The following is a 21,118-nucleotide window of genomic DNA, read 5'->3' on the forward strand; positions in this document are numbered from 1 at the left end:
TCACCACTGTACGGCATCATAACGGGCCGCATGTCTTTACTCAAAAGGAACACTGCCGGGGCTTGCAGCCGACTCGAATATAGGTTTCCCCTGTCTCGGAGAAGATCATTGGCGATCTTGTCGGTCGAGATGAACAAGTTTTCCTGCCCTGCCAGATCCACCCTAAATATAGGACCATAGATTCGTGCCCATTCTGTACACTTCAACCAGAAACAAAACTTAGGAAAACCCAGTAAGTTTCCCACAAGCGGCTTGCCTATTGGGCCTCTGATTCAGATCGACTGTTCTCTGGAAACACGACTCGAGGAGATATGAACATAACACATCCATTCCACGTCTGATAACATACCTGGGGGCCCTGGTGGTAATCTGATACCTTTGGGGGGCTTTGGCTTTCTGCTCAGGCGGCTTAGGAGTGATATGAGCAGGAAAAGCGCGGCAATGGGTAATACAAGTGAGGGCATGGTTTTTGTTTACACCAGTGCCTTGTCAATGATTTAAAGAAACAAAATATCATGAACTTGCAATGGATTCTAGCGACATTTATATATTCTCTTTTCTCTCCGGATAGCTGTTCGGAATCTCAAGTCATATGTGAATACACAATCCATCCAACGCCGATGAACACTCCCCGATGAACACTCCCCGATGAACGCTCGCCGGATACTTGCCGGACTCTCGCCGATGAACACGATACGTTGACAACTGTCATGAGAAGTTCTCTGAAGTGAAAGGTGTTTCCTGTTCAGGAGCATTCTGCGAGTTGAGAGCTTTCTGATTTAGGAAAGTTCTTTTCGGTCAACGGTCTGAGAGGAGATAAGTAAGAGAGACATTACCTATTCCGTCACCTCCACGGACTTGGAATCAGCGCTATGACCCTCAATCTTGTTTCGATCGCACGATTGGCTGAATTCTTGGCGACATCCTCTTAAAAACCGCCCTCACAGTCTTACTTATTCAGGAATGTTCTGCGAATCAGACGCTCTTACTCAATCAGGAAAGTTCTGCGAGTTGAAAGATCTTTCTCATCCAGGTAGATTATTTCAATTGAAATCCAGAATAGGGAGCTTTCGGCGCTGAGAATATGCTCGGCGCATGAAGTTCGGAAAGAAATTGCGTTACTTCATGTTGGTTCAGAGGATATAGACCGTACCCTGTCTAGAGCTAAGGAGTCCTGATCTTTGGCGCCGGTCTCCGATATCGTGTTGATCCGCCACAAGCCTCGAATAAAGACAGGATTTCGGTAACCGAGGGTCTGGCTTGAGTGCTGGTAGACTATGGCTACTGGTGGCCGATACACAGCGAGTCGGAATCGCGAGATGGGTTCTGTTGCCCTATTGGAGACCTGTATACAATACGAACAGGCTGGACAGTGATGCTTTTTAGATCCGTTTCCGCATTCTCCCTTGTCTTATTCTCACGTCATTCTCAAGCAGAGTTACTGTTCCGTTGCTTTTGTCTCGGCGCACTCCGCTCCTTTTTCTATCTATTGGAAATGACCATCACTACACTTCTCTCGTTAAAAAGAAGAGAGATAAAACACGCGTTCTAAGGTATGTGTGTAAAAAGATCCGTTCATTACTAATAGATGTTTTGCCTTGCACGAACGAATAGAAATAGGGGTTAAACCCTTTTGTACATTTTAAGTATTGTCAAATTCATAGAAAGCTAACCAATTTCTGATTAGAATTCTAGTCTCGAAGTCGCGTTCAAGTGAAATGCGCTAGACATTCGTTGTGAACATAAATCCGTCCTTGAGTAATATTACAAGGCCCGACCAAGTTACCTGGCGGAGCTAAATGGAAAAGGCAATGTTCCGCATGATTTACGGCTCTGGACGCAGACGTGATTCCAAGGCTGCTCTTGCAGACCATAGGAACTGTCATGATGAGCGCCTACACGCCCGATGAGAGTGTCATATGCTCAGGAGAGATAAACACTATGGGAAACTGCTAGAGTCGGCACGGAAGGGTGCTCATGCCAGATCTATATGCGTTAAGCTTGTTTGGGCGTCTGTCATCAGGCTTGGCTGTACATTCAACTAGGGCGCTGGTGTAAAGGGCGTCGGAGTACGGCGCGAGAGAAGCCGGGCTGCATCGATGACCCTGAGTGCATGTTCTGTCGAACGCTCTCTCTATTGCTCTAACAGGAGCAGAAGCGCATGCGGGGGCATGGTGCATATACGGGAGGTTTCGAGTGCGATAGGCCGGGCATGTATGCGGACATTTTAGATGTTGTTAAGAGCCTGTGATTCGAGTAAGGAGACGGGTGGGAACTTGGCAGTATTCTCGAATTAGGAGACGGCTGCAGGAAAGCCCAGTGACAGAGGCAGCGGACCAACCATTGAAAAATACGATTAGTACGGGCTTACGCGCCACGCGTCAGATTTCGCACACATCCTTAATCCAGTCTTAGTTAGCGCTTGGACTGCGCCTCTCGCAGCTGATGATGTGAATCCTCCCGCGCGATCAACTTCGGCTCCCTCAAACTCGCCCTCGCCCAAGTCCATACATCTAGCGTCACATTCCTGGCCTTTGGATGTCCGGGAAACTAGCGAGACTGATTTTCCTCCCTCATAGGAGTTAGGGTTATTACGATGACTACCTTCTCAGCTGCGGTACATGCGGCACAATGTCAAGCTATCCAACATCGTGCACTCTCGGCAACCTTGAAAATCGCTGAGAATGTGTCCCAGTGGAATGGCAGCGACTCCCCGTTCACTGAAGTCTCCATGAAGCTAAAGGAGCTAAGTGAAGCGGCATTCGAGCTGGGCAACAAGCTAGGCGAAGCTGGGCAGATTTCTGAGAGGCTCCACAACACACTCACCGATCGACTTGAGAAGTGTGCCTACGCCGAGACGATTGTGGAGAAAGAAACTGGTGCATTTGCGGCTCAACAGTTTCCAGTTGACGAAGTTTTGCTATCAAAGTATGAGCACTGGGCCGGCCTAGAGACCTCGGTAATGAAAGCTTTGGTAGAAGCTATCCAGATGTAAGAAGTGCACACAGAGAGAATGCTCTACTTTATTTTTCATCTCTAACGGGATACAGAAACACCGCAGATGGTCAAGACAAGCTTCTGTGTGGCCGTGGATATCGCGGACTGCTGGAGATGGCAGATGCTGCCTTCCGGGCAGTTATTTCAAGCGACACAGACCCTTTTGGATTGAATGATGAAGAGCCACCGGCTTATGATGAAAATCCACACGAACATGTTTCGGATGTCAAAGGACCAGAACCGCCTGCATCATCCACTGCAAGCCCTTCACCATCAAAGAATACCCGAGAGAGCAAGCTCTCGGAAGTATTCAGAGCTGTGACTGCTCCATTCCGTTATAAGCCCGAGCCTCTTGTCATGGCTCTCTGTGAAGCGTCCTCTAGAGGTGATATTGACACGGTCACGTCACTTATCTCATCTGGGGCGAACATCAACGGACGCAATGATGAGGGCAAGACACCGCTTGTTCAAGCCATCGAGAACCAACAGCCCAACGTGGTCACCAAGTTACTACAGCTCGGAGCGTCGAAAGATGTGAGCGACTCGGCAAAAAAGTTGCCCCCTCTTTTCTGGGCAGCCTCAGCTGGCGACATCCCTATGGCCAAGCTTTTGCTACAGTACGGATGCAGCCCGAACCATAAGAATATTTATGGATGGGCCTATTTCTTGGATATCGTCGATAAGGGTGACTTGGGTATGGTAAAGCTTCTGCTGGATCACGGGGCAGAGGTTAACGCGACTGATCAATATGGTCGGGTCGCATTTCAACACGCCTACTCGAGAAATAACCTCGCGATGCTCAAGCTGCTGCAATCCCGCGGTGGTTCTGTCAACGCGACAGACATAACCGGATGTCCCATTGTCATCCTTGCTTTGCAAGAAAACAAGGATGACATCTTTCATTTCCTACTTGAGCACGGTGCGAACGTCAACTCGACATCCAGCACTGGTACACCCTTGGTTATCGAAGCGTTCACAAGGCAACGTACCAATATCGTAAAGAAATTGCTCGAGCGAGGCGCCGATCCGAACGCAAAAGACCTCGTGGGAACCAGCATGCTTATGAACACCATCAAAGCTCAGACTTTCACCGCGAATGGTCGAGAGGAGTTGATTAAGCTTCTCCTTACCTATGGTGCTACTCCTAACGACTCCGATATGTGGGGCAAGTCAGCCGTTAGTCTCCTTATAGAAAGACAGCACACCAGTCTCCTACCTCTTCTCCTCGAAAAAGGCCTCGACCCGAATAAAGAGCTCGGGAACGGAGAGACCCTGCTCATACACGCAATTGATTGTGGCAACGCGGAGCTAATCAAGAAGCTCCTCCGCCACGGTGCATCCCCAAACGGCTCGAACAAAAAGGGATGCACGCCCTTGGTGCAAGCCGTACAAGCGAGAGACTTTGAAACGGTTAAGCTGCTTGTAGCATCCGGTGCAGACGTGAACGCGATGGGAGTTATCTCACCTCTAGACTTGGCACGCTTACTTAAAGTTAAAGAGACTGAGGACCTGCTGGTAAAGAGTGGTGCAAGATAGAATATCTACGCAATACTAAGTCGTGGCACAAGGGAACCATAAGTAGCGTTTACTATATCTTGATTTCTTTCATCTGCAGACATATTGCGAGCGGATACCTGCGCCTGCTGGAGCCATGAGGATCTACGGTTCCTACTCTCGCTGTGAAGGAAAGCGATTGCCAATCTTAATAGACTAGCATACCCTATACAGCTCCACACTCGCCTCGCCCAACATCGAAGCAGTGATTTCGGATAGACGTTTCTTTAAAAAAGAATTAAACAAAAGACAAAGACATACCAAACGTTTTTGATACGTCCAATCCTTCATTTCTACAAGGACAGAAATGCCCTTACATGCGGCCATTCAATATTATTCTGAATGTTTAGTCAAAGAAAATATCATTCACAAACAAAAGCAACAGTGTCATGATTGCTCCTCCCTTTCCGAATGCCTGGACTGTGTAACAAACTATAAAATCCCCTATCCTTGGGCTCTGATAGGCTTAAAAAGCAACTGCAGTAGTGGAAATTGATATTTGTAAGTATTTACGTGAGACTACTATCTGCACCAGCTCTTCGCAAGGTGCTTTCTCTTTAACTACTAAACACAGTCATGGAGCTCCTCAAATGCACCACTCTTCGCATCGAAGAATTCTTCGGTCCATCAGCCCGCAAACCCCTACGCCAACCTATGTCATCGTTGGGAAGCAGACGAATGTTCTTGCCAAGAAGTTATTAAGCCCCAAGCGATAGCCCAAAAAGCTGGAAGGGCTAAGATCCACTGGGCTTGCCGGGTTGCCCTCTCAAATTTCCAAGAAAGATACTACCACTATCTACACATGGACGATTAGCTATTCGAGAGACGATAAGTGAGACGCTATATTCTTTAGCGGAGCAGTGGAGTATGACTGTCAATGACCAGCCGTGCGAGAGACATGCTGCCAGTTCACGCAGTCTGTTTGATCCCTGCCTTCTCCTCCTCTGTGTTGGATGATATAGCGTAGGCATCCACATGAGTTATGGCGAAGTGTCGGGCAGGAACTTTATTCGAGAAGAGAAGATCCAATTCTTCATATGTACGGCCTTTTACCTCCGGGAGCCTGAAGTAGGACCAAACAAAAACACAGAATGCAGTAGATCCCCAGAAGAAGCCGGTTCGGCCTCGGAGGTTCCATTCGGTTGGGTTCCTAGATCATCGTCAACAAGCGGTTGCATTTGTAATGGCACTCAAATGCCTACATCATGTACGCCTGTAAGACTTGCGAGACGATGTTGGTCAGCTGGTATGCATTGCGCGCCAAAACCACCGATAGGGGACGAAGCCGGACGGAGGAAGTCTCGGAGATGATACTGTACTGTCGGCTCGTCAGCATCTGCAAAGGTTGCTACAGAACTGCCACCTACAGCAATAGGCCCAATTGTTAGGGAGTACACAAAGAGCCAGAAGACACATAAGCCCCCTGATGGCCAGAGACTTTTCTCGCCAGCTGATACATCAAGAATTCCGATGATGATGAGAACTGCACAAAGGACACCCATTCCTACGACGTAAATCGGTCGGCGTCCCCAGTGCGAGATAAGCCACCAAGATCTGCCGAACAAGAAGCCTCAGAATTAGTACAGCCCAGCTGAGTCCTCAAAGTTTTGTCGGAAAGAGATCGGCGTTGCTCTGGACGACTCACAGAACGGTTCCAATAAATGCCATCCCTTTCGCACCCAAGCTTAACTCAAACGCCTTGGCGGTATCCATGCCAGCTGTTGTGAAGAAGTAGGTAGGTGTATAGGCAAAGCTACTCCCGGACAGGATCTGACCCATGAATGCAACCATGACAACTTCGCTGCGGCGCAGGTCGATACCTTTGAAACAATCCACATAACTTGCGCCCTTCGTGACCTCGGACTCGATCTTGGTAGTATGCAGCATCATGGCCAGTTGCGCAGAGATTTGCTCCTCTGTTTTCTGTCCGCTTAGTCGACGGATCGACTTTCGCGCCTCATCTAAGCGGTCCTTTCGGACAAGAAACCATGGAGACTCAGGAGCCAGGTAAGCAACCAGCATCAATGGAGTAGGCCAAAGCCACTGGATCGCGAAGGGAATACGGTACGCCATCTCGCCTTCGATGTTGAGACACCCTCGCAGGACTCCTGCAGCGATGAGCTGGCCGATCACCCAGCAGAGATTGACGTACGTGGTCATGTAGCCACGCAAATTTGTAGGGCAGACCTCTGAGGCGTACGCTGGACTCAGTGTGGCAAACACACCCCATGAGAGACCGCACATGATCTGTCCGACGAGCAACACCTGCGGCCCAGTGGCAAAAAAGGTCAAGAAGATGAAGCAGTTAAGGAAGGCCATAGCGATGATCAATACCCATCGGTATCCGAACTTAGAAGCGAAATAGCCGTTGAGGAGACCTCCGAATATTCCGCCGACGGTGCTGCCCATGTTTAGCCCAGTTTGCCATGGGCCAGACACTTGCCAGCCGATATCACCGCCGTACCAATCCCCAAACTTTTTCTGGAACTCTGGGTACGCGAAGAAATTTCCCATGAGGATGGTGTCGTACCTTCGGCGGTAAATTGTCAGCGAGGAGTGCCCACCCGATATCCTGCCACGTGAGATCACGATATCGTGAGAGACTCACCCTTCCATAACGATCGACAAAGATATCAAGACCGACCAGAGCACTGCTGGGCGGTTTTGGCTGAAGGCCTGACTCAGAGTCTGCGCGTGTTCGTCATTTGTAGCTTGTTTGGCTTCGAAGACAGCGGTATTGCCGAGCTTTTCCTCCAACTCATGGTCGGCCGCCTTCTGTGTGCCGCTTACATACACGTTGCCTGTCATTCTGGCCTGCCACGTTATATCGAATGCTTTATTGCCGATTATGGATGCTAAATCGGGTGACGTCGAGACGGGAATACTCATATCAAACCTGATTGCGGGCATCACCCTGGGGCACCTAACTTCCGCGTCAGCAAGCTGGGGGAATATATATGTTTACATGCACTTTATATTTAGTCACGCCCAGTGTCCTCGCCCGTGTCCCGTCGGGTGTTAGACTAAACAAGAGGGGCACGAGAGGCACATATGATCATTCTTGATCAATCATTCTTTCTCAGTGTTGGGGAAGACCTGGGTAACGAGCGCTCCCCGCACTTCACTGTCTTGGTACCAGTCGTAACTGTCTTGGCCAGGAATCCTTTAGCCGGGGCTGAGACAATTTATCCGCCATTCAAAGATCTTTCTCTGGAGAACAAAAAATTCTACATTCCTGTTGGTAATTACCAATTCAGCATTTTTAACATGATGTGGTATCATGAAAATTTATACATCTCTAATTGCCCTATTGGAAAAGGTGCCACAGGACTTACGAAGAAGAGAAGCAATGTGAAGACCCACATCCTTGCTACATTCCCGCGAGATCAAAGTCTCTCAAACTTCAGAATTGATCCATAAGCTTCGTGGGTGGCTTATATAGATTAGCATGCGAGAATCCGCACCTGGGCACCAGAGCATTTCTGTTAATTTCAATGAACCTCGATTTCCCACGAACATTGTCTCAACTACGCTGCATCTCCATGCCTAATCTCGCAGTAGTCAATGCCCACATGCTGCCGTTATTCCACGAAAATGGTCAATTGCTCATCTGCCCGGCAGAAAACAAAGTTTCAATAAAAACAAGTGCTGTCATGAACATCTTCGAACTACTACCCAACTACACACATCAGGTGGCGTGTCATGAGGAGAGATTTTGTGATAACCACATTGAGCACATCGCCATTTGGGTGACTTGCTGAAGTAATAGGATCGATGGATTTGCACCAGGTGTTGAGTTTTAAATGTCAAAATTGGATCCTAAATTCGGACACGCCGGAAATGAGGCCGCGGTAATTGATTGCAAGAGATGTGGGAGAGAGTTCCCACATATTATGCATAGGGGCAACTCTTTGTGTAGTATGACAGGCACGCTCCAAACTGTGATTTGCTACTTAGACCTAATTTGAGTTTTCTGCCCTAACAAATGCTTATTAACCGGCGTCAACGGGTCCTTGCCCAAAATGGCGTGCATGACATTCCTTATCGCAAGTTCTTCGAAGCCGGCTCGGGTCTCGACGGCACCTCCAGCTGTATGACAAGTCAGACTGACATCTCTCATAGCTAGTAGGCGTGGATTGACGTAGGGCTCGTTGTTGTGCACATCCAAGCCTGCCGCAGTAAGATGACCTGATCCCAATGCATCTGCCAACGCCTCCTCATCCACCAAGTTACCACGGCCGACATTCACCAAACGTGAACCATCTTTCATCCTTGCGAGGCGCGCTGAATCTATGAGAGCTTTGCCACCCTCTGCACCCCCCGGGGCGGATATCACCACGCAGTCCGATACGGCCAGCAGCGCATCAAGATTATGATATCGCTTGGCGCCTACAGCTGCTTCCTGTTCCGCTGGCTTGGGGACAGGGTCGACATATGCAATTTTCATGTCAAAAGCCGCATACGCCTTCTGGGCTATTCGATACCCAATGTTACCGAACCCAACGATACCAAGCAAGTGTCCTTTTGGATTATGTGCCGTTTCGCTATTGTTTCTGTGTGCGTTCATGAACATCTCCGGGTCGCCGCTGCAACCCCCGATGTTCGACCACTGCATTTTGCGAAAAACCGAGATAATATGGTACAGAGCCATGTCAGCAACTGCCTCGGACGATGCTGTTGCTCCATTGCAATAGACAATGCCTGTAATATCATGTCAGGAATTCCGACGGACAATGTAAACCTCGATGTCGCTTCTTACCGGCTTCTGCCAGAACATCAACATCTACCCAATCATATCCAGCACCTGCTGATGCAAACAGTCTCACGGAGGCCGGTAGAAGAGGAATCAACTCGCTATCCCAACGATCCATTTCGCCGCCAGAATTCCAGAAGGGGCGAAGAATGGCTGAGAAATCGCCCCATCTTTTCTCTTTCAAAGCCTGCAGAAATGCCTCCCTTTGCCTCTCTTCAGTTGCCGGCCTGATGACTGTTGCTATCTGCTCCAACTCCTTGTATAAATCTGGGTTGTACCGGATGGGGTCTCCGAGATGGAGAACGATTGGCCGTACGCTGCTCGGCATCTTGAGCTCGGAAACGGCGGGTTGTTGTGTGTTCCCAAGCTGACTGGCTTTCGATTTTTGGCCCGTTCAAGCTGCAATAATGAACATCTTCTGGGTTATCTAGAAAGTCACCGAGCCAGGCGGTATAGCACTAAAATAATTATCGTCGGGACCAGCGACACCGGATCTACCAGAGTGGGGTGGACGTTGTTCGGCCTACCTACCTACGGGCTTGGTGTCATCGGAGACTTGTCCGATCCCCTCATTTTGATGTACACGACCAGGGTTTACCCGACGAGCAGAACGATTGTGCATCTCAGACGGACGAGCATTCAAGGTTGTTCCAATCCCGATCGGATGCAGAAATCCAGTTCTGTGACTGATCATCCCATAACGTGCGGCCGCGACGGGTGAAAGCTACTCCATTAAGCCAGGCTGGCATTCCTGGCAACTCTGGAAACCGAGACTTGTGGTATTGTTGCATGTGTGCTTGACAGGCCAACTCGTCGAAAACGTAACATTTTCCAATTTGTTTGTACCACGTATTGGAAGATGAGAGGAAGATCTCAGCATCCTTGACGTTCTATGCATTGGGTTCTGTCCGGTCCCATTCTCCAAAAGTACGACCCAATCAATATGAAATATAATGGTTTATTTACCTATAGACGGTTTACAGAGAGACCATTTGTATACAGGCCGTAGCTAACTATCCTATATAATACTGGTTAGCACTTATGGCGTATATATCGCTTCTTGCTGATGACTACTGTACAAGGAAGAAAGAGACTTGGTGAGCATCTCAAGGCGCAACTATGTGCCATCCAGGGCTGCCAGGACGACACTATTGTTCATTGCTGACCTTTAAGAACCAGGATGGGCGAACCGATCGGCTCGCCTGTTGCTTCTGATGAACCACGCACGCCACGCTCCAGGGACGACATAATCCCTGCTCGAATTACCCCGGACCCACAACCGCCACGACTCTCTCCGCATATTCGGCTGCGGGGGAGGGACGGAGCTGTGAAGGTCAACATTCTGTTGGGGCACTCAAGTCGGAAGGCACACCGAGGGGACTGGAGCTTGGTATAATATTTAGATCCAGTGCACACGTCCACGTCAACTTCGTCGGGTCAAATTGACGTAGTGCTTATCTCCTGCTTTCATGAGGCTGTTCTGGCTTTCTCTCACAAGAATGCCTGCATCTAGAGGAAACGATGCCCAGGCAAAGGACCTCCATGTCGAGATGCTTGAAGACCCAATCAAATCGAGTCAATCCGACTATGCCGATATCGAGGACCGAGGGTTGAAGGAGCGCCGATTAGTACGCAATATCGATATTCGAATGTCAGTTATAAATATTATATATGACAAAGTGCAAGTCCAACTGCTAACATTGAGATAGGATGCCCTTAATGATGATTCTCTATAAGTCTCGCCAGACTTTAACCTTGTGGATTTTCGCAGGTACTGACAATTTTGAGCACATGTTCTGAACTACTTGGACCGTAACAATGTGTGTGGCACTTCCCTTGATGTTCTCGAAGGGTTAGGAGCACTACTTACCATTGCCATCTTTTATTCAGATCGCAACAGCCAGATTAGGCAGTTTCGAAAAAGATCTTGGCTTGATCGGCACACAATATAACACGATAATTAGTGTGTTCTTCGTCGGCTACATTCTCACCCAAGTTCCGACAAACATGATCTTAAACAAGATGCGCCCAAGCATTTTTCTTCCAGCTGTCATGTGTTGTTGGGCTGTAGTTAGTGCCTCAACCGGCGCTGTTCAAAACTACACTGGCGCGGTCATCCTTCGATTTCTTCTTGGATTTGTTGAAGCCCCATTCTTCCGTAAGACATATTCATCATGAGACAACCGACACATATACATATTAACAGATGACCAGCTGGAGCGCTTTACCTCTTCAGTTCATGGTATACTAAGAAAGAACTGGCTGTGCGTATCTCAGTTCTATACGCCGCAGGCCAAATGGCTGGTGCATTTGGAGGGTTACTAGGCAGCGCTATAATGGGCGGCATGGACGGCAAGCTCGGCTTACGAGACTGGAGATGGCTCTGTGAGTTTCACTGTAAGGACAATTTGTTTCCGAAAGGTCAATAGTAACACAAATATTACAGTTATCATTGAAGGCGTCATCCCTATCCCGGTCGCCTTCTTCACATACCTCGTTCTTCCCGACTATCCCGCGACCACCAAGTGGCTCTGTGATGAAGAGAGGGAGCTCGCTACTCTGCGAATCACCGAAGAGGCAGTCGATGAAGATAACCGAAGCGAAGCAACAGCATGGCAGGGCCTCAAGATGACCTTCACTGATCCAGCGCTGTACATGATATGGCTCATGCAACTTGGCCTCAACACGGCGGCATCCTTCACCAACTTCTTCCCCACCATTGTTGCAACGCTTGGTTACAACCAGCACAACACTCTTCTCCTATCGGCTCCGCCGTATGTCTTTGCCGCCATCCTCGGCATCATCAACTCCTGGCATAGCGATAAACACCGTGAACGATGGCTCCATATTGTTTGGCCGCAAGTGTTTTGTAGTGTTGGTTTCATCATTTCCGCTACGACGCTCAACGTCGCTGCTCGTTACACAGCAACTTTCATGATGATGAGCGTTTATGGATCATTTGGCTGCATTCTTTCTTGGGTCTCAACAAGTCTTCCTCGACCGGCGACCAAGCGAGCCATATCATACGCTGTAATCAATGCTGGCTCCAACTTTGCTTCGATTTACGCCAGCTACTTTTACCCAAAATCCCACGGCCCGCAGTATTGGCAAGCCAACATTCTCAATGTGGCCTTCTCAGCCATGTGTATCCTTCTTGCCACAACTCTTCACTTCTATCTAAGGTGGCGCAACAGTCAGCTTCGCAAGGAAGGAGACGCGGACCTGCTGGCAGAAGCTACACGCGAGGGATCACGGACAAAGGCATTGGGCGAGCGATGGCAATGTCACCCTGCGTATCAATACACTCTTTAGAGTGTTTTACTTGCTGACGCTCGGAAGTATTGGATCTCTTGGTATGCCGCGACTGAAAAGGTTATGGCCCACATAAAAATAAGAGTTTATTGGTCTCCTTCCCAGGGCTCTCTTCTGTGAAATCCTTGGAAGTTGGCACTCGGCAATATATTACATTCTTCTAGAACCAAGCTAATCTTTTCATTATCAGTGACACCCATCAAGTGATCCGGAACCTCCCGCAGAATACTCCAAGTCATTCTTAATATACGTGCAATGAAGATTTTGATGTGTTAGGGAGGGTGTGCACTCGTGTGCCGTGTCAGGGAATGCAGAGTCTTGTCGTAACCCTTAGGAGAACATCCTGGTGACAGCTAGTCATTTACATTTCGCAAAAGTTCGAGAAGCTAAGCCTGATGCAGGGTATTTCTAAAGAAAACAAAGGCAAAGGAAAAAAACAGCCAGGCCATTAGCTTCTGCATTCGAGTGCTATTCCAGTTCTTGTACAACCTAGTAAAGTTGAGGGCGGTAGAATGTAACCATCTTTGCGAACAGCTGACTTCATCTTTTTTCTGCCATGACCAACTGCGTTCCAGTTTCCAGGATAAGACTTCCTGTATTACTCAAGTAGCCGAAATTAGACCCTCGCCATTGCGGTATCTCGTTCTTCATTGCAGAAGATCGAACACCAGCATGGATCACTGCCAAGAACGATAAAGGTAATGACAAGAGTAGAGGTATGATCAGGGGTATCTGGAAAACATTGATAGCTGTGCAAAATAGTAGGGGTCATACTTTTCTCTGCTTTTCGCTTTCCTAGCTTGCGCCAATCCTCTGGAAACTCCGAAAGCTTCTGGCTGAGGCCGAGTCGGCTTTCCGGGAATTCTTATTTTGTCGACGTGGAGCTTCAACAGCACCAGTGTGTATCTTGCAATGTTCATATATATCACACCTAATACCCATTTTGAGAAGCACTGGTTTTAAGAAAGAAACCGTCTAAAATGTCTATGAAACGACCTTCAATCCTGAATTACCAACTATCTAGTTCGGATACTAACAGTGTAGCCAAGAAGTCCTCGAGTACAGCGGAAGTCAGGCAGGGACGAGGCGGAGCATTCTTTGCCAAGTAGTTCGATTGCTTTGTTTCTTTGCCGCTTATTTTCAGGCAGAGACCCCCTAGACCCTCTAGTCTGCAGCACGATGCCTCCTTACTCATCACTGTGGTGTAAACTGCTATCGCAACGTCGACAATGTTTTTCCGTAGGTACGTACAGGTACATACTTGTACGTACCCTTTCAAGCAGCTGACCAGTCCACGCACGAGGATTTAGAACCGACCAATCCCCATATGGAGACTTGAGAATGCGGTAGGAGTAGTAGATTTGAGATCTGGAGACAGACTTGCCTCGCTTAATGGACATGTTGTGGCTTGTGATGATAGTCGCGGTTTTACTTGCTTGCCACATGCCTCTTGAAGTCGAGCCTCGGCTGGAGAGTGTGTTTGCCTCCCGTCACCGGATCGACCCTGCTACTAGTTAATCGGCGTCCGATGGCACGGGAGCTACTAAGGAGCAAGCTAGTAAGAGGAAGCATTAGTCCTGACATAGGAACCAATACACTGTGTGCTGCAGCCGCTTAATTCTCTTAATAGCAGTAATATAGACCCCGGCTCTGCAAGAGTACCTAGAATGTTAGGCCTGATCTCAGTTGTACAGAAAATATTCAAGTCTTGAAAATTAGGCAATAACAGTTTTAACAAGAAAACTACTCAGTTGAAAATTCGAGATATTTAATTAAAGATAATAAAGACAACTTATTCTATATTAATTTTTATATTCAACTGCAACTGATAAATGGTTAAATGTTGAACTATATCCCGCCTCAATCATAGTCTCGCGCGGACAATGCAGAGCACTCACCAGACGGAAGGAGAGAAAAGTAAGGTTTCCTCACTTGTATCCATTTTCGCCCAAGTTGTTGCGACCTTCCGGTTCCACCTGCATGCGTCCGGATAGGTATCTTAGATTCCGCTGAGGGTGGGGCAGTATTTGTCAACCTTGACTCGCAACCACTTGCGATCACCTAATGCAGGCTCCTCGCTGGCGAAAGTGCAGCAGGTTTTCGGGAATACTCGCTGCGCTATACGCAATGATCCCTGCTCAAGAGCAGGGGATAGTGTATCCTTCCAAAATGGGTAATCAAGTCGCGGAGATATTTCCCATGACATGCCAATGTGGGCTCATGAGCCGGAGGCTTGCCCTTGATAATTAAGACAGCAGAGTTCTCGTCGGCAGCGTGCCGAGGAAGAGACTTGATCTCGTCGTCTTCGCTTGCGCTTCTCATCATGTTCGAAAGGCTCTCCTTTGTGGGTGCTCTGCTGGCACTTTGGTCAAACAATGTGCTAGCTGATTCATTAACCTGTAGTCAGATACAATCTACTACCAATATCCTGTCACTCGTGAGTCCGCAGCTAGAGTACACTGAGGCACAAAATAACTACTGGTAAGACATTCGACCTGTGCTAGCCCAGCCTTTTCTCATTGAAAGAATAGCACATGTCCTGACAATCGATAGGTCTACAAGTTGCGGTGCTTTGAAGCCAGCATGCATCCTGGTTCCTTCCTCGATCGATGAGCTGTCGACCGTCGTCAAGGTCTTGAACAGCAATAATGAGACTTTTGCGATCAAATCTGGCGGCCATAATCCCAACAATGACTTCGCCAGCGTCGAAGGTGGGCCGCTCATCTTGATGAGTGGCTTCAAAGAAGTCACGTACGACCAGGCCAGCAACACTGTCAGAATCGGACCGGGACAGAGATGGGAGGACGTGATGGGCGCCCTCGATGGCACAGGTGTCACTGTTGTTGGTGGCCGTATTGGTGAGGTTGGTGTGGGTGGATTACTGCTAGGAGGTAATGGAGTTCGCCCCCACAGTTATGGCCCATCGTCATTTCTAGTTGTCAGCGCTAACGCAAAGTCTTAGGAGGTCTCAGCTTTCTCAGCACACAATACGGATGGGCGGTGAACAACATTCTTGAAGTGAACCTGGTGCTCCCAAATGGAACAATCACCACCGCCTCTAATACTTCGAACCCAGAAATCCTCGCCGCATTGAAAGGTGGAGGCAGCAATTTTGGTATCGTGGCGTCTTATGTTCTACAAGCGTATCCCATTGGACAGGTCAGCATATCCCTCTCTTATGATCTTATCCATGCTCCTGGATACTGACTGATCAAGCATGTAGGTATGGGGCGGGAATCTTATCTTCTCTGATGGTCAACACACGGATCACATATTGTCGGCGGTCCGTAACTTCACAGAGAACTACGACGATCCCAAGGCCGGAATCATTGTCACTTCTGAATTGACCCTGTCCAACCTGGCCAACATATGGGTTCTCTTCCTCTTTTACGATGGACCAGAGCCCCCGGCAGGCGTGTTCGACGAATTCCTCAATCTCAACGCGTCGATCAACTCATGCAAGACCAGGACATACGCCGACTTCCTGAGCGCCAATAATTGGGCTGTGCTACACGGCAGTGTGTATACGATCGCCACCGAGACGACGCCTCTGCCGCCTGCAGGCAGAGAGGATATGATGAAAACCTACTACGACCACTGGTACAACACATCTGCAGCCGCATCGAGCGTGACAGGCCTGATTGCTTCGATAGCCTTCCAGCCGATGCCCAAGTCGCTCACAGCCATTGCCAAGAATAAAGGTGGCGACCTCATGGCGTTGGACGATGCCGCTGATAGAATTATTTTCGAATTCGATTACTCATACTGGCTCCCTCTAGACAACGCCAAAGTCGACCAGACTATGGTGTCGTTATATTCGGGTATGAAGGACATCGTAGACGGATTCGTGGCGGATGGTTCCCTTCCTGATGTCTACCGGCCGCTGTTCATGAATGATGCCTATTTCAGGCAAGACTATTGGGGACGGCTGAACCCCTCGACGAAGGAATTTGCCGAGCGCATAAGGTCAAGTGTGGATCCTAACGGTCTGTTTCAGACCAGAACAGGAGGATTCAAAATGTAATGAATTATGGCCTGCCAAGAAACAATGAGCTCGAGAAAATGAACACTGTCCTCGAACCCAGCTTGATATCGTGCATGTTTCGAACTACATCAAATGAGCCCCCTTGCTCGCTCCTACGAACCCCTAAAAAAGTCTGAGACCACTTCAAGGCTGAATCTGACTGTTCTCATGGCAGCGTAAGAAGCTTCTGTCTACACGCACTATAACGCATCTTTGGGCTTCAGATATCCAGCAGACCAGGTCCCCTGGTCCTGTTGAAGCAGGCGCAACACCGAGTTCCTAAATGGGCAGCCCAGATCTAGATCACTGCTCTGAAAGCCGTGATGAAAAGAATGAAGAGGGCGATGGATGGTCAGGAATGATTTGCCATTTGCGGAGAAAAGTCTCACATTGATGCAATGCTGCCTGAGGTTGATAAAGGAGTGCACCACCTTGGACGGCGCACCAAAAATTGTGTGCGCCTCGCCCAGGGTTCATTAGTTCACAAAACCGCCAGGATAACTGACGGATGTGTTGTCCGCTGTGCTAATTAGATTCCCAATTTACAGTATGCGAATCCAAACTGCCAAAACGGCTACGGAGGTGCCGTCGATTAGGAGAATATGATTACTTGCACGTCACAACCTTTTTGGAAAGTTGACAATCCTGTAATATGTATCAAACAATGTTCTACTCCTAGTAACACAATTATGACACCACATGATAACCTCTAATACGTCTTCCGCTTAGTTTTAGTTCACCGCTCTTGGCTTGAATATGGAGAATCAACTTCGGAAAATCACCACGAAACACATCTCGATTCCAAATGTACAGCGATCCCGCACATGGTCCTCTGCATCTCAATGACCCCGCCTCTTCACATGTGCCGTATTCCAATTGGACGATTTTTGGGTAACTGGTCAGCATGGCGGGCTGTGCATGTTGTGGAACGTTCTCCGTTGAATATTCTGCGAGTTCAAGAGGATCATAGCCCCTAGAGTCACTCTCTCAACATGTTCCTAGACGATACCTCTTTTGGGCCCCCGTTCATGTTCTTAGAGATGGCGGGTCTCAACTTATCGGCGCTGACTGCTCGGAACGAAAATTCACTGGCAAATCTGAACTTCGACTTCTCCCTAGTAAAGCTAGAAGCTCCAACAGAGTTTCGAGGCCTGGGAAATTCGTTATCGCTTTGGCGCCGCACAGTCGCCGAAACCGGTGAAGCCCATCGAACAGCACGCAAACTGGGGGCATTATTTGAGCAGATCGCGACTATCCCCGACAGCCTCTATGCGGCATATGGACTTCGGGTTTCCGAGATTTCGGCTTCGGAAACCATCAATCCGCAGAACAGACACCGGTATGGTCTCTTTGAAGGCCATGTTGGAGCAGATGCTACGACGATCTGGGCGGCGGCTACTGCAGGCAAGTCAGCTATGGCTATCAACCTTTTGGCTTGCATGTTGGCGCGTTTATGGAGTGCATCCCAAGCAACTTCAATCTGGTCTGAGCTAGTGGAAAACCGGAAGAAACAAATCAACGCCGAATGTGACGGCAGCGAGTCCACCCATATTGCTCAGCTTCTCGCAGCTCAGCAAGAAGTCACGCGGAAAGAGTTGGCTGAATGGGACTCAAGTTCTCGAGCTTGGATCTCTCTTGCAGACAGAGTCAAGAAGACTGAGCATCAGGATTTAGAAGATATTCTTCAGAGCCTGAGCCTCCCTGTGGATACGAGTGTCGACACATATACTAGCGTCATACGGGCTTGGAACATCGCGATGTCAACTATAGACAGCTTGATTCGAGGCATGCCACATTCCGTAAACGGAGCAGTACTTGTCGCTATTTCTGCATGGCACATTTATCCTGACATCGACTTATTCGGCAATCACAACAAGTCATTTACCTTCAATGATTGTCTAGTCCAGCGAGGTGGTTGTTTGACTATTGGTCTCGAGGACCGATCACCTGCGAATACTTGCGGTGTTTACTGGTCCCTTTCTTTGGCTCGCCTGAGATATTATGGCGCCCCGATGGCCCTGACCGCCCGCTCCGTGGACGAGTCCAAGGTGATGTTTGAGGAATTCGCCTTGGTAATTTTTGGCACTCTTCTTAGGTCTTGGGCTGGTGATAGCTTCAACCCCAACTTCGAGATCCGCGAGGCAGCACAGCTCATTGTGATTATATGGGAAATGTTGGAAAACGCAGCACCAATTAGTGAAACGTGCCGGGAATTGATGCTTTTGCGGGGCAACTGGATGCACATATTGGTATCTGCAGCACGGACTTTAGCCGATGCGGACAGTAAAAGTTGGCAAAGAGCAAAGAGGTTGGTATTTTTGGGTATCCGAAGAGGCGTCAGCGCTCTTCCAGCAACCCAAGAAATGCCACCTTTCTTTGGGATGCTGGACCCTTCGACCTTAACATCAATGCTCAAGGAGTCGGATTCCGTGAGAATCAGATTCTTGAGAGGCTTGGCAAAGAGTAGGAAATTGAAAGGGGATGAAACAGTCATTGGCTACAGGAGCAGAGACACTGGGTTATTGGAATTTGCAACGGCTGTGGCCAGTGACAGACAAAGCATGAAGCGGAGTAATGACGGCAGCCACTCAATCTCAAGTGGTCATACTCGATGGATCAGAGGTCTGGAAACTTTGGAAAGAAGCGATGTTGTTTGCGACTGTGAATCTGAGTTCGAGGTTGAGGTCGAAACAACCGATAGAGATTCTGACGGTGAGCCTGTGGTGGATGATGACACTGGGAAGTCAAAAAAGAAACGGCTGAAAAAACGAGAAAAGAGAAAGGCGACGGAGCACAAAGATTGTGCCACGACCTGTCCGGTCTCAGTGCAGTACAAAAAGATTGCGCAGCAAATTGAACGGAGAAAGTCAATCGAGTCCAACGGCGAAGTGTGCTTGGAGTACGATCCGAAGGACATTCATTTGAAAGATCAGCTGCTATCCTGGTTCAATCCTCCGGCCGGTATCGATGGCGGTGGACTAATGGCGAACGACTACAACTCAACGAGCGGAAATTCTCCAGAGGTTGACAGGCACGCAACCCCAGAGCCATCTCAAGGATTAGATCGCAGCGTTGGTCAAGTCGACCTAGACTGGGAGCACACAATACTGGAGCTCGACCGGTGGACAGACCATAGAACTCGGCAATTTCGCTGCTTAGTCGGCAGAGTCGAAGAGGCTGCTCTGCTGGTTCGCCAGGAAGACTGTAATTATGACGATGTTACAGTGAAATGCGCGCAACTTCCTTTGCCTGAGGTCCAGAGCGTGGTACTCACAGGTGCCCTCGATGCTGATAAAGTGCTCAATCGCTTGCTCCAGCTTCTATCGAAACGTGGGCATGAGCAAAAAGAAAATCAGGCTGGACTTTCAAACTTCCTTCGGGCTTTCAAAATCCTTGGATCCGCCTCGCAGGTTTACAAGCTACTGCCCGGAGCACAGGTTGCGTTGCGGCTTCTGGAACGCGATCTTCCGAAAATGGGCTGGACGCGGAACCTGCCGTTCTTCGACGAGAAGACTGTAGCTGGTGTCTTTTCTTCATTCAAGTTCAATAGATCCCAAGCTCTTGCCTGCATAGCGACTTTCGAGACCGGCTCCTTGGATATCGAGGAAATGGAGTTACGAAATGTTTTCGCCGTTTCAGTCGGGAACTCCATCTACGCCCCATCCGCACTCTTCAACGACCCCTACGATGTCTGTGAAGACTTTGAGCTTATGAGAATTGTTGGAAACGTGGGAAAACCCGGTTTGACTATGATGATACCGCCATCCGACCCGCGAATATTGCAGCCGGAATATGAGAAATGGCAAGTCATCAATCATGAGCCATTTGACGCAACCTGTCAAGACCACTTCGGCAAGACGAGCTTGCACCTTTCATTCTCGGGATATCAGCAGCCTGTGGCAAGCACCGTAAAACACGGGGCGCAAGATATTGAAGCCCAATACCTTGAGACTCTGGTGTCGGTCTACGACGGCAAACGATGGGTAGCTGACCTTGACATCCTCGCTGCCTTAGACAACTCCCAGGTCGAGCGTTTCGGATTGCCCAATGTTTGCCACCACGATAAGGGGATCGCCATAAATCCAAAATGGATTTCCGTGGATTGCTGGGACGAACTCATCGACATGGTTCAGGAGGTCAACATCGTGAGGGCTCACGGGAACTTTTTGGCAAGGCTTGCTGCGGTCACTGTCGTCATCCAGATAGGGCACGCAAGATGCTTAGTGCTTCCCACTCACGCGGAATGCTACGAATGCGTCGAATCTATCCTCAACAGCGAGAACATACAATTGGGCGAGGAGGTGTCGTGCCCGGAAGGGAAAGACATCAAAATTCTAATCTGCTGATCGCTTACCAGTGCTCGTCAAAAGCAATTGCTCCTGAGACAGCGTCAACTACACAGACGGGTGTGAAACACAAGGGGCTCCACGCGCTGGCTGGACATCTGGCCAGAAGTGAATTTTCAAAGCCGCTTGGCT

The 21,118-nt window shown here is 48.9% G+C and overlaps 5 protein-coding genes across 5 annotated transcripts; 4 read left to right on the forward strand and 1 right to left on the reverse strand.

The window, feature by feature from the left end:
• Positions 1-2,596: 2,596 nt before the first annotated feature.
• J7T55_001676 (uncharacterized protein) lies at positions 2,597-4,533 on the forward strand (the record flags this gene model as incomplete). The annotated part of the gene is made up of 2 exons (XM_053135678.1): positions 2,597-2,991; positions 3,051-4,533. 2 exons carry the CDS (start codon positions 2,597-2,599, stop codon positions 4,531-4,533), a joined length of 1,878 nt encoding a protein of 625 aa, XP_052986613.1.
• Positions 4,534-5,460: 927 nt separating this feature from the next.
• Positions 5,461-9,632, reverse strand: J7T55_001677 (uncharacterized protein; the record flags this gene model as incomplete). The annotated part of the gene is made up of 8 exons (XM_053135679.1): positions 5,461-5,701; positions 5,754-5,869; positions 5,919-6,105; positions 6,197-7,081; positions 7,160-7,406; positions 7,538-7,574; positions 8,549-9,252; positions 9,311-9,632. The coding sequence occupies 8 exons, from the start codon at positions 9,630-9,632 to the stop codon at positions 5,461-5,463; spliced, it is 2,739 nt and encodes a 912-aa protein (XP_052986614.1).
• Positions 9,633-10,803: 1,171 nt separating this feature from the next.
• Positions 10,804-12,616, forward strand: J7T55_001678 (uncharacterized protein; the record flags this gene model as incomplete). The annotated part of the gene is made up of 3 exons (XM_053135680.1): positions 10,804-10,955; positions 11,541-11,689; positions 11,751-12,616. 3 exons carry the CDS (start codon positions 10,804-10,806, stop codon positions 12,614-12,616), a joined length of 1,167 nt encoding a protein of 388 aa, XP_052986615.1.
• A 2,323-nt stretch (positions 12,617-14,939) lies between these two features.
• On the forward strand, positions 14,940-16,640 carry J7T55_001679 (FAD-linked oxidoreductase; the record flags this gene model as incomplete). Its single annotated transcript, XM_053135681.1, has 5 exons — positions 14,940-14,960; positions 15,024-15,097; positions 15,170-15,474; positions 15,579-15,775; positions 15,840-16,640. The coding sequence occupies 5 exons, from the start codon at positions 14,940-14,942 to the stop codon at positions 16,638-16,640; spliced, it is 1,398 nt and encodes a 465-aa protein (XP_052986616.1).
• A 992-nt stretch (positions 16,641-17,632) lies between these two features.
• J7T55_001680 (uncharacterized protein) lies at positions 17,633-20,986 on the forward strand (the record flags this gene model as incomplete). Its single annotated transcript, XM_053135682.1, has 1 exon — positions 17,633-20,986. One exon carries the CDS (start codon positions 17,633-17,635, stop codon positions 20,984-20,986), a length of 3,354 nt encoding a protein of 1,117 aa, XP_052986617.1.
• Between the last annotated feature and the right edge of the window lie 132 nt (positions 20,987-21,118).

Source organism: Diaporthe amygdali (genome assembly GCF_026229845.1).
Source record: "Diaporthe amygdali strain CAA958 chromosome Unknown NODE_58_length_245710_cov_65_198243, whole genome shotgun sequence".
NCBI lineage: Eukaryota > Fungi > Ascomycota > Sordariomycetes > Diaporthales > Diaporthaceae > Diaporthe > Diaporthe amygdali.